General features: G+C 36.4%; 1 protein-coding gene across 2 annotated transcripts; it reads right to left on the reverse strand.

Moving 5' to 3' along the window:
* Positions 1–6,386: 6,386 nt before the first annotated feature.
* LOC133818834 (uncharacterized) lies at positions 6,387–16,999 on the reverse strand. Of its 2 annotated transcripts, none has more exons than XM_062251924.1 (9): positions 16,626–16,999; positions 16,404–16,516; positions 11,706–11,913; positions 11,087–11,609; positions 10,750–11,001; positions 10,450–10,641; positions 10,290–10,364; positions 7,657–10,197; positions 6,387–6,856 (listed from the first exon to the last, which is right to left on the reverse strand). In XM_062251924.1, exons 1-9 carry the CDS (start codon positions 16,784–16,786, stop codon positions 6,674–6,676), a joined length of 4,248 nt encoding a protein of 1,415 aa, XP_062107908.1. In that variant the 5' UTR covers positions 16,787–16,999; the 3' UTR covers positions 6,387–6,673. The 2 variants fall into 2 exon arrangements, with proteins under 2 accessions (XP_062107908.1, XP_062107907.1); XM_062251923.1 differs by having other exon boundaries at positions 6,387–7,010.
* Between the last annotated feature and the right edge of the window lie 519 nt (positions 17,000–17,518).

Raw genomic sequence — 17,518 nt, forward strand, 5'->3', positions numbered from 1 at the left:
ACGTCCATCTCCCATCTGTTGCCCTTGGGGGTCCGGGACCCGGAGAGGACGACGGGGGCCCTGTTGACTTCTTCCTCGGAGTGAAGGGTGACGCCCGTTGCCATCGTTGATGATCTGGGAACAAAGAAAAGAAGCCAAGCAGTCAGTACCTAAACCCAAGAAAGTCGGTTAAGGTACGGGGGGGTCTCCTAAGGACTGCTTGGAGTCCCCTCCGGATCGGGTCCGGGATCACCAAGGCTACTAAGTAGGTTCCGCCATCTGTTCAGGAAGCATCCGGACCCGGAGCAACCCGGACCAGGCGGCCTTCCTAACAGTGCTCCTAAGTGTAATCAGATTCTAGCAGCCTAAGCATACGAATTGAAAGAACAACCTAAGTTCATATATTCATCAAGAAGGTCAGAAGGACTTACTGTGAGTTATTGGCCGTAGAAGATGGTAGTTGTCCGACGGTAAGAACGGCAGAAATTCATTCTTGAACTGGTGAAGCCAGTTCAGCAACTCGTCGATAGGGCAGACCCAAGATGTACTCTCAGGCGGATGGGCAGACGCTGGGACTATCGGAAATAGACGACGGCGTAGAGTAAGCAGGCGATGAAGGATGTCGTCAGCGATATCGGACATGCAAAGCTTATCAGTTCTTGAAATGGCTCGAGAGTGTAAAAATGTCAAATGAATGTCTGAGGAGTATTTATAAAGGCCCGAATCCTAGCCTCTGATCCAACGGATGGAAATCTCCCCATCGAACGGTCCAAGATCGTGCAGGGGCATTTATGAGCACTCTAAAGCTGGATCCTCGCCATCTCAGATCTAGCGGCGCAGGGGAGGCGAATGTCAAAGGTCGCCCCATCCGACGGTCCACATCAGCACAGGAGCATTAATGAAGGACTCCCGTGCGGATGGGACGCTTTGGGATCTGTGCTGACGCACTAGCCTAGGCCTAGCGACCCTTGAGGTGGATAGGTGACCTTTCGAGGTCGAGATCCATCCATGCAGCAGTCGCCTGGCGACACGTGTATCCCTGCCACGAAGCGGGACTTAGGTAAACGTACGCGAACATTGGTAAATGGTCCGGGCCCAGTATATGGCCAGCATCACTGCCCTTTGTCACGGACCCACGATTCCAAGAAGGAACTGGGAAGGCAACCGTGGATTGTCCGGGAACAAGGCAAGCCTCCACCTGCCCGCCCCAGGCGAAGGCTTGGGGGGTAAATGTTATCCCCATTTCCTGTTGTGGGGCCCAGGACGATGGTCCAGGCCCATGGTCTGGGCGTTCAGATATGGGCCCGGCCCAAGCCCGCTTGGTAAAGGAGTAACCAAGGGCTATGGCCCAAGCGTGATTTTGGACCCGGATGGCGTCCGGGATGGTGATCCAGGACAGACGTCCATGAGACGTATGGACAGTTGGGATTACAGTTGAAGTATACGTAGAACGATCCTGAAGCCTGGTAACAGTCCGGGCCTATGGTGAACAAAGAGGGACAGAGGTAAACGAACCCGGATCAGGTCCTCCCGGTTTGGTAAGGAAAGGCATCCGTGACCCTGAAGCCTCCCCACGACGCGTGGGGGTTGTCCCCACTTTTCACCTGCGGAAAAGGCCACCTCGGGATTGCATGCCGCTGTTTCAGACCTGCGCTGCCAAGTACTCTGACTGGCTTTGTCCCCTGAATCTGCCTCGTAACTCGAAGTGCCCAGATCAAAAGTACCATTTTGTCGTGCGAAATATAGTTCTTGGGCCGCCCTATTGGGCCTTAATTATTCTTGGACTTGTGTATTTTTATCTTTTGTATTGGGCTTGCGCCAGAGAAGCCAAGAGTATCCATATCTTTGATGGGCCCGGGTCATACCCGGCCCAAGTCCAGTGTTCCTATGAGCCTATAAATACAGGCGATAGAGCACTGGAAAAAGGATCTCTCTTCGACTTGTATACAATTACTCTGTCAAAACATAGAGAGAAACTCCATTGTAAAAGACTTTCCAAGCTCTAATACAACTGACTCATGGACTAAGGCTTATTAACGCCCCAACCACGTAAAAATCTTGTGTTAATCTTCTAAATTCCATGTCATTAGTCTTAGCTAATATTCATTAGTGTAGTTTCCAAAAATCTCGGTAAACATATTCTATATAAGCACAAGTTTTTTTATAAAAATATAGGATTTATCTTCACTTCTAAAATTATAATTTCAAAGTATTTAATGTAAATCAATCTAATGAAATAACAAATAAATCAATGAATATTATTTATAAGGCAAAACATAATATTTTTGTTCTAAGCATTTGATGTGCACAATTTAATGGCACACATTAATAAAAGAATATTCTGATTTTGCACTAATGAAGAAGAAAGTGTAAATATGTGCTAACAATAAAAAATACATGATATTTAAGATGAACAAAAATATTTGAAGAAGAAAATCCATAAAATTTATTGCACAAAATGAGAAATCAACATACAACATAAATACTATCTAATTACATATTGTTTCATCATCACCTTAATAATCTTATTAAGATTAGAAACTCATAACTAGAATAGAAATTACAAACATAAATAGGAAAATTTGGAGGAGGAACCCCCAAATTTTTCCTCTAAAAAATCATAGAAAAAATGACCAAAAGGAATAAAAAGATGAAGAGAATAGAGATGTCTTGAAAGTGTAGAACTTGTGTAGTGTAACCTCCTAAAATAAGCACTCCAAATGGTCTTGAAAATTCCATATTTATAGCCAAAATGAGAGTATTAAAATAATCAATATAAATTAATTAAATTGATTAAATTAATAATAATATGGCAAATAGGGGTAAATTATAGGATGTAATAATGATTTTGTGGTGAAAATGTGTAGAAAAGTTGGGTAAAAATGTTGCATTTTTAGACATTAGGAACAAGGAGACAAAAATGCAATTGTTGGGCTCAAAAAGGGGAAAAGGCAACTGTTTTGGGTGGCTGGAACAGGCAGGGGAGTGGGCTTTGGTGGGCTGGTGAGGTGCCAGGCGTGTGGGCTTGGTTGGGCTTGGAGAGAGGCGGAGGAAGCTGTTGCTGGGAGCGTGGGCCTGGAACATGCGGGCCCGTGGAGCTGGGGCAATTTGCTGGGAGCGTGGGCTTTGGCTGGGCAGGAGGCCCGAGTGGGCCTGGGGCCGAATGGAGGCAGGTGGCTTCATGGGCCAAGTGAGGCCTGGTGCTGGCAGCTGGGAAGAGGCGGGTTGGGCCTGGCTGAAGGGGTTGGGGCCGAATGGAGGCAGGTGGCTTCATGGGCTGAGTGAGGCCTGGTGCTGGCAGCTGGGAAGAGGCGGGCTGGACCTGGCTGAAGGGGCTGGGGCCGAATGGAGGCAAGTGGTTGGGCCGGCCTCTTTTAACTTTTGATTTTCAAAAATGCCAAATTTCCTTCTTTTTATGCTCTCTTTCCTTTCTTCTTCTTCAAGCACAAAAATGCAACATATTACCTACACAAAATAATATAAATTAAGTCATGATAAAATATTTTCAATTATAAAATAAACCTTATTAATTCTTTGAAAATATTAATTACAACTTAATTTAATTTAATATTTAGTTTCAATAAAACACACATTTTTTACTTCCTAAAGACAATAACTTAAATAATTAACTACAACATTTTACAACAAAATAACTATAAAAACACACAAAAATATATAAAATCAAAATAAACCCAATATATTCAAAATTACTTAAAAACTCAATAAATCACTTAAAAACTAAAAGACTAAGCCACAATTAGCATAAAAATGTGGTAAAATAACTCTATTTTGTAGAGTTATCACTTAGGTGACGATGTGTACATATGCGGCTGCTTGACCACCACGGCCGAGGGTTGAAAGAGGAACTAGGGTTAAACCTTGTTTTGCCGCTTAGATCGGCTGGTTGTAAACATTTTATGGTAGCTAACCTTTAAATTATGTTTTTGGGATCCCAGTGTATATAGTAAACGTTTTAGTGAAACATTATATCTTAACCAAAAATTTTAATCCCTAAACCGCTAATCATACTTAGTTGCACGATTATGGTCAAATGACTCGATTAGTGAGTTTAGCACTGTTTAAAATGCACACCGTAACGGTCCCTGGAGTTTAAGGCGTTACAATTTTCATGTGATATAGGAACAATTCTCAAATTTCCACCATGAGGACAAGGTGAAGCTTTTGGCAGGCGGTATTGATAGGCCACTTATTACGTATGTGTACGCTAGGAGGAGTAGGAGGCCTATATTAAGATAGGCTAGCAGCAGCTGATTGGGGTTTGGGTGAGAGTTAGTTATAGGAGGTTAGTTTGGTTGTGCGACAGGTACACGTTAGTACCAATAGGGGTGGGGATATAAGGGAGTGTGTGAGCTGTTTTAAGTAGGAAGGAATTGGTAGGGTTGTAACCCAAGAGGGAGAGACCAGGCTCTCGAATTCCTGGATAATCAATACAGACTCTATTTTCTTCTCTCCTATCTTCTCTATTTTCTTTGTTAGCTGTTTGGAATACAAACTTGGTTGGACAACCTTACCAATTTCATACCAAGGTAGTCAAGCTCACTACTCGTTTTTCATTCTTTTTTAAAACACCAATTACCATCAAAGAGACCAAGTGAGAGCTTCGTACATCATATACCACACTAATTGATTTCCCTTTTATTTTTCATATTTAAAGATCGTGAGTAGATTTACATCAATGGTTGGAGATACATATTTCTTGTCCTAAAAATATCTTTATTGTTCAATCTGATTATGTTATTTTGCATATTAGAGTATTCAGTGGTCGGAGTGGGGAGATTTTTTACTCTTCCAATCTCAACGTCGGGTTGTCAATTAGCCAAATCATAGTGTTAAACTTGCCTAATATTTTGAGTGGGTCAGACGGGTTAACCTGCCTAGCTTTTTTTTTCTTCCTTTAAAGTGTTAATAGCTAATTAAATTATTTCAATGTTCAAATTCAATGCAAAATATATCTTCAGTATATTAAAGAGTAAATAAAATTCTGGAGATAAATTAAAAAAGAAAGAAATATTTCTTGTATAAATTAGTTTAGATGTATTATAAAAAAAATATTATAAATTAATTGAAGAAATAATTTAATTTATTTATGTATTTATATATTTGAGCAATTTTATAAATTATTATTTGAACTCAAATTTAAAATCATACAATAAAATCTAAAATGCAATAATAGTCTCTAAAATCCTCACTAACTTATTTATAAATACAAATTATATATCTCTTCTATATAATAAGTGTGTAGATAACGAAAATTCTTGGTTTTAACAGTTTTTTTATATTTTTAATGTTAATTTTAACAGAAGATTCTTATATTTAACAGAATATTCTTATATTTAACGGAAATTTGTAAACACTTAAATTTAAATAAAATAAAATAAATAATTAAACAATTAAAATATGATATTTTTTAAGATATTTTACAATGATAATTATTTTAAAATAATAAATAATTAAAAAAATTAAAATATGATATTTTTCAGATATTTTACAATAATAAATAATTAAACAGATTAAAATCATACGTTTTATAACTTAAATAAAATTTAATTAACTTAAAATCACTTATTAAAATAATATCATATTAAACACATAATATAATCTACTATGAATTAACAACAATTTTTTTTTTTAAAACTAGCAAGAAACTTAAATTTAAAATCCAAGTATAATATTTAACATTACATTAAACATATAATATATAATATCTTTTTGTCACTCCGAAATTCAAAAACTAGAACAAACATAAATTTAAACAAAAATAAATAAATTATTTAATTAAAATAGGATATTTATTTCAAAATTTATATGACATTAATATAAATTTTATAAAAGTAATTAATAAATTCTATAAATAAAACTAAACAAATGTGAATATTGCATGCTACTTGTATCTAGTATATATATATATATATACAAATATATATATAAAATAAAGCTTTTATAGTAGAAACCCTGAAAAAGTTACTATCAGAAGGAATTTTTTATATTTTTGGTATGACGGTGTATGTTATATTTATAGAAGGCATCCCACAAATTTTTAGGAAATTTTGAATAATTTAGGATACCGAAATTAGAATTTAAACATCATTTTTCATGTGTGCATATAAAACAAAACAAAGACACGTGCAACAAGCTATTTGAATCATAATTTCAGCACCTTAAATTATTCAGAATTTCTTAAAAGTTTGTGTGAAATCTCTTATAACTATAATGTACACCACCATATAAAAAAAAAAAAGAGTAATAGCTTATCCATGTGCCCAAAAAAAAAAAAAAATCCTACCGATATATACAAAATAAAGTCTAATAACCCCGTATATAAAAGGATAAAATAAACAAAAAAAAACCAACAACAGAGAATTTAGATAACTGTGGGAAAAATTAAATGCGTAAAACATTTATTTCTTATTTATTTATTCTTGTACACAGACTATATCAGCAAGCCATATACATTAATTGTTATATCTACTTCGTTAAATAATAAAATACATAACTGCTCAAATGGTTTATTTCAAATTAAACAAAACCTGTAAACATGAAGCGGTCGCGCCTCAACAAGAGCCACAAATGAACTGAAAAAAAACCTTTTTTGTTTCCCTATGAAGGCATTAATTGACTTTAAAAGGCTATATCATCGGCTCTTACAACTTAAAACCATAATTAGATGGTGGGATCAGCTTCCACAGACCAGTTTCTGATTATGATATCCACAAGGAGTACATGGCATCGAATTGACTGAAATCAGAGGACGTGAGAGACTTTCCATAAAGCTCCCGAAGCTTAGCAGCATCTCCAGATATGTAGGGTGATGGAGCTGGCTGAGCCTGAGAAGCGGAGGAGAGTCTGTTTCCACCTCCTGAAAGTGCAGAAGCCAAAATATTTCTCAGAAGCATCTGCAACTGACCCCAAAACTTAGAATGTAATTTGGGATCATCAATTTTCAACGAGTTGAAAGTCGTTTCAGTGATGTTACGCCCTTCAAACATGTAAGATAGAGCTGATTCCAACATCTGGAACAATAGACAAGACATCAACTATGCGTAGCTAATCTCATTTGCCTACTAATTAAACAACGACAATTCTGTGACAACTCCAGAAACTATTAACATATTTTTATTTTTTCCCCCCAAAAAAAAACACCATTTTGTATTATTAATTATAATGGATAAAAGAAAAAGTGGCTGAGACTGTAAATCCATATGTTCCTATAGTTAGTAACGCCTACTAAATTTGGCAGTAAAATTAAATTTGTTTTGATTATGTCCCCGTGAATAAAAATATAAATAAACCATATATCAGATCAATTACTGCTCCTTGGCAAGTATTGCCACTATAGTGCCAGTGGTTACACAGAAAGGAAAAAAAAACATTTTGGGGGTTGTGTAGCAAGTAGCAACACGTAAAACAAAGTCAAACTTATTAAAGTTACATGTAAAGATTCTGTAAATAGATTTATGTAGGCAAGACCTAGTTGAGTAAAGTTGAATGTCAAAACATTTTAAATGTTTGTTAGCATTTTAATAAGGCAGAGTCTGAGGGGAAAAAAAAGAGAGCATTCTCTAGAAAATCGTGAGGATGTATACCAATTATTAAAAGAAAAAAATTTGCAAATCAAAATGAAGAGAAACAAATTGAATGTCAAGTAAAAAAACATACCACATTTGAGTGTAAAGGATTTGAAAGGTCTGATAGAAGGGCTGATCTCTCCATCAGTATGGTCAGATACATGGTGGGATGAGATTTTGGACCATAAAAGTCCATTGCCTTTTGCCAGTTCCTTTCAGCAAGAGACGCATACTGCTTGACCCGTACGAGAGTGTTGCCTTCACCTTTACCAAAGTTACTTTTCTTGTGACCTGACTCTAAAAATTTCAAACAACAATCCCTCTGGTAGCAGGCTAGCTGAAAATAAGCATACGCAGCCTCTTGTTTGCGTAATTCACCTAGTGATTCATACATGGACAATGCCTCCCTAATGGCATCATTAGCTGAAATCTCATGCTTTTGCACTTCTTTTCTTGTTCTTCTGCCATTAAGACTACTGAAACACAAATAATCCTCTTCTGTGACTCCACTTCCGTAAACTTCCGCAGTTACATCCTTCCTTGCCAAAAGCATGCCAAGCCTCAGATATGTATGAGCAAATTGTGTATATACCTCTGTTCGCAGGCTGCTTAAGATAGCCTCATCTTCTCCTTCCATGGTATTTAATTCAGACTTTGCTGCTCCATAAAATCTAAGCGATTCGCTATATTCAAGTTTTGCAGTCTCTAAAGCATGGCTGTATGTATCATGAAAAATTCCATGTACCTCAAGATCATTGATTTTTGACACCATCACTTCAGCTAATCCTCTCCTACCATGACCTAAGTTACAGTTTATTAATATTATATTAGTGTGGTCAGAAACTTCTCTAAATGCTTTTATAGCATCTGCAAATGCGATTTCCGCTTTTTTCAATTCTTTCCTTTCAAGTCTGTATCTCCCAAGTTCATTGCATACCCACCCTATCTTTTTAACAACAGGTTGCAGTTCTCCCAAACCAGATGAAAATTCAGTCACTGCATTTTTGGCTTCTTTATAACAGCTTAAAGCAGCTGACAAATGGTATTCAACATCTCCAACTATAGGACCTCGGAGGTACTTAAATATGCCCCCATTTTTCCCTTTAGGTGTTTCAGTCGAAGGAGTTTCTGATTGAGAAGTCATAGATGATCCCATGTCATGCATTTTCAAAGTGTTATCAGCTCTTTTAGAATTGGTAGTTGCCACTCCTTTTACCACAAATTTATTTGTATTAGAAACACCTGTTAAACTTGCAGCATCTCTATTGAGGTGCAATTGTCCACCATCAGCAGTTTGTCTGTTTAACAATTTGCCACTAGTATTGTCATCTTCAAGATCTGCCAAAAGTGAATAGATGTTATTCTTTGCATAAGATTTTTTGTTATGCTTCCTGCCATAAGCTGTTGAGTGCACATCTCCATTCCTGCTGCTTGCGCTGCTTCCACTGCTTGCCCTATCACTCTGGCAGCTGCAGTTTACCAGAGAACATGAACTACAGTTCTTCATATACTGCCCAAGCTTCTTTTTGAGCCTTTTAACTTCCTTAACAACCTCAGATGATACTTTCAACTCTGTAGTAGAAGATTTTCTCTCTGTTTCTATCGAGATCTCATTACCTTTAACCATGTAGTTTTCAACATAAATATCTCCAACTAGTGTCCATGCGTTGGCCCAGAATAAGTATGATGAAGACAACTGCTCAGCAGTAAGGCTTTCATTTGAGCTAGATATCACATCCTTCGCATCACCATTATATGATCTAGTCCTGTCATTTTCATAGATGAATTTCGTTTGCAACAATGAGCAACCTATCATTGATGAGATGAATCTTGAGTCCTTAAGATGTTGAGGCATTGATCCATAAACAGAACATGCCAACTCTACAACATTCAATGCTTGATGCAACTGACCATCTTCCGTGTATGCATGTCCAAGTGCCAAATAGGACTCTCCTAGCAAAAGAACAAGTTTCCACAGCTTATGATCCAACTTTGATCTTGGAAGCCATTCCTTAATGTCACAAACTTCAATACAATCAGCATCACCACATGCACAAATAGAAAGATTCATGGATGAAGGTGGTGTATCTGGAGTTTCACTGTCCTGGTCCTTCAGCTCTGATTCAGTGTTCTGCAATTGGCGCATCCATCTAAGAGATTTAATAGCCTGAGAAACGTGATGTATTGCAGCTAACTTAGAGGAGATTGGATCAGCAACAGTTTGGACAACGTGTGTGGTTGTTGGAGACAAGTCATACAATGTGCAGCTTTCATCATCACAAGATGTTGGTACAGCATTTCGAGAATCTCCAATATCTGTAGTACCTGATGCTATAGGTTTTATTGGAGAAGATGCATTTGCCTCCAATGTCATCTTCATTGAAGTGTCTGTTACTAAATCTTCAAAAAATTCTCTACCTTCACATAAAGGGCGCTCTTCAGCTACCACAGAGGAAACCTGTTCACTGATATCCAAATCAGAAACATTGCTCAAAAAGTACGAGGACTCTTCTTCAGCATCAGAGACAGTAATTTCACATTCTACAGGAAAAGCTTTAGACATCATTTCCAGATCTTCATGATGATTCAAAATAAGCCTTGCAAATTGCTCATGTGCAAATGCTCGTACGACCTGTATAGCAGATTGCAAAGCTCACTTATAATGGTGTACCTAGGAATGACAAAAGAAAGATAATAATTTACTATTCCTGAAATTAAAGTTACCAAATGATCTGGTTCTTCCAGAAACTCTAAACATTTTTTGATGAATTTTGCACATTTTGCCCTACTATCAGGCGCCTGCCAAAAAAACACAGAAACTTGTAATTCCAAGCAATAAATATGGTAATATGCATCAAAGACAAGATTTATATCTCCTCCACACCATTGAAAGTGAGAGTCTGTGGGCAATTCGATATAAGAGAGTCCCCAGAGAATACAAGGAGTCACTTCTTCCTTTATGCACTATTGAAGGCAGGGAACTTGAGCAGTCATCACAATCACTGGAAGAATGGTTTTTAGGAATAGCAGAAAGATCAAAAAGTTGAATAACATCTTCACCAGCACTTTTATACAGCTGCAAATTTTTGGAGAGATGGTCAATGACAATTGAAAGGCTTAAACTTTACAGAAAGGAAAATAAAACATATATCAAAGCTCATGTAAAATTGTATCACTACAGTACCCAATATGCTCCAGGTTCTTGTTTGCAATTTTCTTGAAGGAACCTCAAAACAGAAAGGCCATTTTGTTGGACAACATATGGATGAAAAGCAGGGGTACCATCCTCAGAGATTCCTTTCAACAGAAATATATCATCGGTTTTCAGAAGCTCATAACCCTGGACAACACCATTTTGATGATAACAAATGGCCAACTCTGGTACACTTGCCATAACATTATCAAGCCAGGCTTCAAGCCATGTTAACGGAGTAATCTAGAATAAAATCAGGAGGTGAGAAACAAAGGATAATTTAAAATCATAATATCAATGTAAAGGCATGTCAAATAGTTTAAAGCACCTCTCTTGTAACATCCCACAAATGCAAGCTAACTGCAACATATTTTTCATTACTGAACAATAGCAAATCACTACCCAGAAGCATCCGGAAATTGTGAAATTGCCAAAACAAAACCCTTAGAAATCCATCATCACTAACTCTTCTATGTTTATCAGAGTCTTGCATCGTTGTCCTGGTCTTCTCACTAACTTGTGAAACTTTTTTCATAGGATCATGACCCTTATTTCTCTTATTCTTCTTATTACCCCAAAACAAGCCATCATGCTTAAATTGTGCATAACCCGAACAATGATTTGATCCTTCATGTTGAACAACATCATCAGGCCGCCTCACAAACTGGGCATTTACTCCTGGAAAAACAGAAGAGTTTGACTGCTCCTGTGATGGGATGTGATGAGCTGGTGGACAATCACAAGCCTCAACTCTTACTGAATGCATAGCAAAGTTCAGAAACAAAGAATCTGCAGATTTTGTTTGATTGTTATGTCTTCTAATAAGCTTTTCACCCTCTTCAACATCAGGCCTACAGTAGGAAAAATCACAAGATTACAAGTTTACAACAAGAAACAACAATAATAACAAAATAGCAAAGAGAACAGCCAAAATTATATATACAAACCCAGCATTCAGAACAAGTGTTTGTCCAATACGTTGAACTGCAATTGACAAACGAGCCTTGGAATATGGAATCTTGAAAATCTGCTTCAGAATGTCAGCTGGAGCAATCACATCTATCTCATCTCCATACTCGACCAAACCAGATACAGCGAGAGCCTCACATTTCTTGGTGAGATTTGATGAAACAGTGCCAACATCCCAGGATAAATCTGACATGTTTCAGCAGCAATAATATCCTTAGATTTTTAAAGATTCAAATGGTAATCAATGTGTAACTTTAACTCATCATTGGGATGCTATATTTCTGAGCCTATGCTAGCAATGCGCGCATAAAGTATCATTGCTCCCAGAAATACTTTTATAACAGTTTCAACACTTCGATCAAATGGAAATTTTATCGCCAACACTACTTAATCATAAACCAAAATAATTTGCAAGCTACCATGTAGACCTATAGAAAAAAAGGATAATAAAACTGTGACTAAAGTATTGAAAAAAATTATCATAAACATTCCCAAATTTTTTAGATAAACCACAATCTATGCTATGTGTTTATAAAGTTGTCAACAGCAAAGAAAAATATTAATAATATTAATATATTGATATAATTATTACGGTAACAATCACAATAATCATAGTCAAAGATTTAGGTGTTCTTGGAGTCATAGTAGCTTCCTCTAGAAGCTTTGATAAAAACATTATACCCAACTCCTGTAATTTAAGATTACTATCTATTGTAAATCCATTTGCTGTCCCACCTTTTTTATAAAAACAAAAAAAAAACAAAATAACACTTTGTATTATTGATAACAATCCATAATACAAAGAATGAGAAAGTGTAAGTATCTCTCATTATAGAACAGAAACTAAAAAGAATTAAAAAAAATACAATGCCATTCCCTGATCAAGTCAGTGAATAGCAACCTTTTAATTTTTTTTTTCTTAAAAAAAAAAGAAACTTCTTTGTATAAATTGTGGGAAGAAATACAAAGACACGAGATCAGGAAAAGATCTCAGGAAGCTAAACTATAGCTAATCAGAAAACATGGTAAAACAATAAATAAAAAGCAGAGCCTATCCATTTACAGAAGAGTTGCCCAATCACTACTAAGATTGGGAAAAGATAGACCCTCAAAGCCTTTAGCTTTCTAAACCCAGGTTGCTACCCAAAATCTTTCTCGCAAAGCTTTTCTGTTGGAGCTTCTTTGTCTTCAAAAATTCTGTTATTTCTTTCCAACCAAACACCCTAGAAAATAGCTAGAGTAGCAGCTGTCCATAATGTAGAGAGCCTCCTTCCCCCTTTCAGTCTGCAGTCTTATCATCTAAACACACGATCTAGGCATACACCACTGGGTGTTCAGTTCAGTGAGCAACTTGGACCATAATATTTGAACAAAGTTGCACTCCAAAAACAGGTGATTCTCCCCTTTTTTCTTGCAGCAAACGCACCACCGTGGAGACAACATTTGGTACGGTCGCCTCTGTTGTGGCTTCTCATGAACATTCAGCTTTTCCAAGACTAGTAACCAAGTGATAGGGTAAACCTGCCAAATTGATATTACAGAACCAGAGAAATAGAGCAATAATAGAAACAATGGGAGCAATTCATTGAACTAACAGGATTTCGAGAGCCTGCGTCTCTCCAAAATACAATTTACTCAAAACATTCCACACCCCTCCACTCTCACTAGACTCCAATATTAATATCTCATGGAGGTCCATCACGTATTACCTGTACCCCCAACACAGATTACCCCAACCCATATAACTAACTCACTCACTCTTTACATTCCTGCCGATTCCTTATTTCCAACCGCTGACTGAGCAGCCACCTCACCATTCTTCTTCTTATGTGCATACACATAGGTCAAAGGAGGCCTATCACCAAGCAAAACCTTTCACTTTCGAAGGTACACAGCTCTTCCAAACTGTTTTTGCCCACCTTTCCTCAGGAATCAAATGATGTGAACAAACCAAGTGTATGAAAAGGCTGATTTGCGTGAAAATATTCCACTTGTATATGAGGCCCACACTCTCCTATCCTCCACCATAGACTAAAGTGAGAAATGCTCTAAAATCTGCATCAAGACAAGTAGATTAGGCATCTCCCTTTCGTGTATGTTCCTTCTGAGTTGTAAGTTCCAGCCATCTTCATAATTGGAGACCCCTTTACTTCCGACTACCAATTCTTTAATGCGTTTGTTTTCTAAATTCTTTAACGCTGTACGACCAGACAGCAACAACATGTTTAATTTTATCCCAAAGAGCCTCCACATCAGATTCTTTACACTAAAAAATTCTGCTATTCCTCACCAAACTGCCATCACAGCTACTCTCCATAACAAACTCTTTACCTTCCCAGCTGAGATATCCATGGATAATAAACCTAAACAATGCTCAGCTGTCCCACCTTTTTTTAATAAGAAACAAGAACCATTTCCTTTTCTTTTCACAAGAAACGATTATTTAAATACTTAAGATGATATCAAACCATCTTATTACAGCCAAAGGTGCCAATCTCTAAGTAGAACTGAAAAAGAAAAAAAATATTAAACTCCTTGGTGTCAAAAATCCAAACAGCTAGCCAAAATTTGTGTACAATTCATTTCTAAAGGCTACTGTTTCTTTCTAACCCAATAGTCCACCATGTTGTGAGTGCAGAGACATTCCAAAGCTTGTGCCTTCTTCCTGGCTTTGGTCCTATTCCTCCCCGTGTTCACAGAATAAATTGGCGGGGAGGGGCCAAACCCACACTAATCCAAATACCACCAGAAACATAGACCATAACATTAATGATCTCCGGACTAAACAAGAATTTTTTATTAACATAGGAAAAACCAAAAGATGATAAGATATTACCATATAGCTTACAAGAAAGAACTCCAAATCCTATCTAGATCTGAAGACAGACAAATATTTTAAAAAATTAGAATCATAAATTAAAATAGCAACCGAATCATAGGCCCTCTCCAAAACTGAATTTAAATCTCCTACCACATCTTCATGGATTCTCTTACTCCTTTTCATCCAAATAGACCAGCAGATAACCATAATGGCCGCACTAATCAAGTTCTTCCGCCTCCCTTCCTTACTACTTAATTCGAAGCTAAAAAAAATCCTGACATTTACCAAGGCAAAACCCAGCAAACTCCAGAATAAACAGTGCACAAACAAATATCCATGGATTCACTACCATGCCTACATAAAACACATCATATCGGATTTTTTGTTTCTCATTCATGCCACATTAATAAAAAATGCAACACCATCCTAAATTAGAGGGTATCTTTTGTAAAAAAAATATTAAATAAATAAACTGATGCAATGTGTTTTTATGAGGTGGTATTTTTTATTTTTAGCGGTACATGAGAAAAATATGGACAGCAGATATCATTCCATTGTCTTATAGTTACATATAAAAAGTGTTCCAAGATAGGCAATATCACTTAACGGATGGGCAGAATCTGCTAAAACATTATAAAGTTCATTCATTTAAAGAATAAAAAAGTAACAAACAATTGTTTTCCAACCAAGAATAAGTAAAGAAAATGGAGAGTATTTAAATTCCTTCGCCGCCGAGGCCCAAAGTGAAGCAAGGAACTTGATTTATATATATATATATATATATATAAGAAAAGAAAGTATATTTGAAAGAGGGGAAGTTACAAAAGATGATAAGGTACTTGATTTTCTCCCACAAAGAAAATAAACTATAAATCCATTCCTTTTTCTTCAAATATTTAAATGTTTCTTTCCAAAGACCTAAAGAATTGTCAACACCTCACAGTTCTACATAACTATCGCCATTTTAGGAAGAGGTAACTACATGGTATTTTCCAATTCTAAAGTAACTTGATTGTTCCAACTGTGTGAAGTGCCACTTCATTTCTAATTAGTGCTTATACTTTTTACTACTCAAACTAAGAGCTTCAAGGAGGCCAGTGCCAATTTTCTAATGGGAAAAAAGCACTGTACTCTAATAGGTCAAATCACATAGAAACTCAATAATCCTCAAGAGCAAGTAACCTAAAGTCATCATTAATTACACAAACAATAGTACCAAAAAAAAAAAAGAAAAGAAAAAGGGTTCCTAATTAATTTGTTAGTTTTATCTCAAAAGATCAAATTTGTCCCTCATTTCCTGTGTACACAAGAGTGTTGGGTTAGAAGCCTAATCTACAGTTTCACTGCCTTTCTTAGCCTTGTTACATAGTTTCCCTCATGAATTCATGTTCTTCAGACATATCAGCCGTTGGCTTTTTGTCCCTATATAAGCATCAAATTAAGATGCTGCCTGCTCGAGAGTGCGTTCAATAAACACCCTAGTTGAGGATTCTTCCCTCAGAGGTATATGTTAAAAAGTTAATAAATTCCCTAAATTCCCCACTACTTCCTCCCCAATCACAATCAACCATTTTGTCTTCTTGTATTGCCCCAGACATATCAACTCTAGTTAGTATCCAAGTCTTCCAGGAATCTGATAAACCTTACAAGGGTTTTGCAGTTTCTATAAATTATCATAGGCAAACTAACCACTCACTCATTCATTCTAAACCATGTGAATTATAGTGTCTAAACAGAAGCATGTAATGAATGAGGACAAGCCATATATGCAAAACAAAAGTAAAAGAAAGGTTTTAGGAGCATAGTTTTTGTTGATATGCATCAAATTCAATATCAAGATGAAGATGAAAAATACCTCCTCCACTGGGCCTGACAATTGGAAGAACTTTATCTGGAAAAGTGGAGAGGAGAGGAGGGCTATTAAGATCAGTCTCCGTTGGAAGCATGCGATAACGAGGAGCAGTCACACTGTTGAAATAAAAAAAAAACAGCATCATCATCACAAATACTACATGACTCCAATTCACCAAACACGTATATATATATATATAGAGAGAGAGAGAGAGAGAGTACGTACGTTTGGGGAGATGGAATGAGATCAGAAGAGGAATTATAGTTGAAAGAATGAAAGGATCGGTCAGTGGGAACGGGAATAGAGCCACAGAGGAAGCCAACGGGCTTGGGGCTGGCTATTTCCAACTTGCCAACGCACTGAAGCTCAGGCGATCCCCCTTCCATCGTCGATTGATTGTGAGATCAAAGAGAAAGAGGTCTCTTTCTAGGTCAATTCACTGTAGGTTTTGTAATTTTATGTTTGTGTATGTATGCAAATGCATGTATTTCTGCTTCGTCTTCTTCTTCTTCTCTTCTGGAACTCTCTCGCCTCGTCTCGTCTCGTCTGTCTGCTCTCCTTTGGCCCCTGTGTTGCCATTCTTCTTATCAGCTATTCCATGGGTCATAACGTGCACATCACGTGTGCCTTCAAACATTTTATACACCCACAAATTGTTATTTCTACACCCTAACCTAATTACACCCCCTACTTTATTTATTTATTTTTTTTTTTTTGTAATTTGTGTTTTGTTTAGTTAACTTTTTTTTACAATGATTTATAAAATCGTTCAAATAAAATTCTAAACTCAATTTTATTCAAAATTTTATAAACTAAAATTACAAAAAATTCATTAAATTAACAATTCAAAATAAAAACAAAATCATGTTGTCAAACAATTGTCTTGTTATATTTATTTTTTTCTTAATCAAAATTGAATTTAGGGGTTTATTTGAACCATTTTACAAAACACAATAATTTATCAAAACAGAATATTCAAACAGGTAATGAAACAAATCACAAGTCTAAAAATGTATAAACATTTTTATTTATTATAAATACACCCATTTATATTTCTAAAATTAAGTTAAATTTACTCATCCCATATCCATTAAAATTTTTGCTTTCTTTTATAAATC

The sequence above is a fragment of the Humulus lupulus genome, chromosome 2 (assembly GCF_963169125.1).
Source record: "Humulus lupulus chromosome 2, drHumLupu1.1, whole genome shotgun sequence".
Lineage (NCBI taxonomy): Eukaryota > Viridiplantae > Streptophyta > Magnoliopsida > Rosales > Cannabaceae > Humulus > Humulus lupulus.

What these genes read in the sequence shown, in the direction of transcription:
- LOC133818834 (XM_062251923.1), bottom strand. Translation starts at nt 16,786, where the DNA reads ATGGAAGGGGGATCGCCTGAGCTTCAGTGCGTTGGCAAGTTGGAAATA. An exon ending in ACACTTGTTCTGAATGCTGG is followed by an intron (nt 11,610 to 11,705) that starts GTTTGTATATAT and finishes TTCCTACTGTAG; the next exon opens with GCCTGATGTTGAAGAGGGTG. An exon ending in TGGAAGAACCAGATCATTTG is followed by an intron (nt 10,198 to 10,289) that starts GTAACTTTAATT and finishes TCTGCTATACAG; the next exon opens with GTCGTACGAGCATTTGCACA.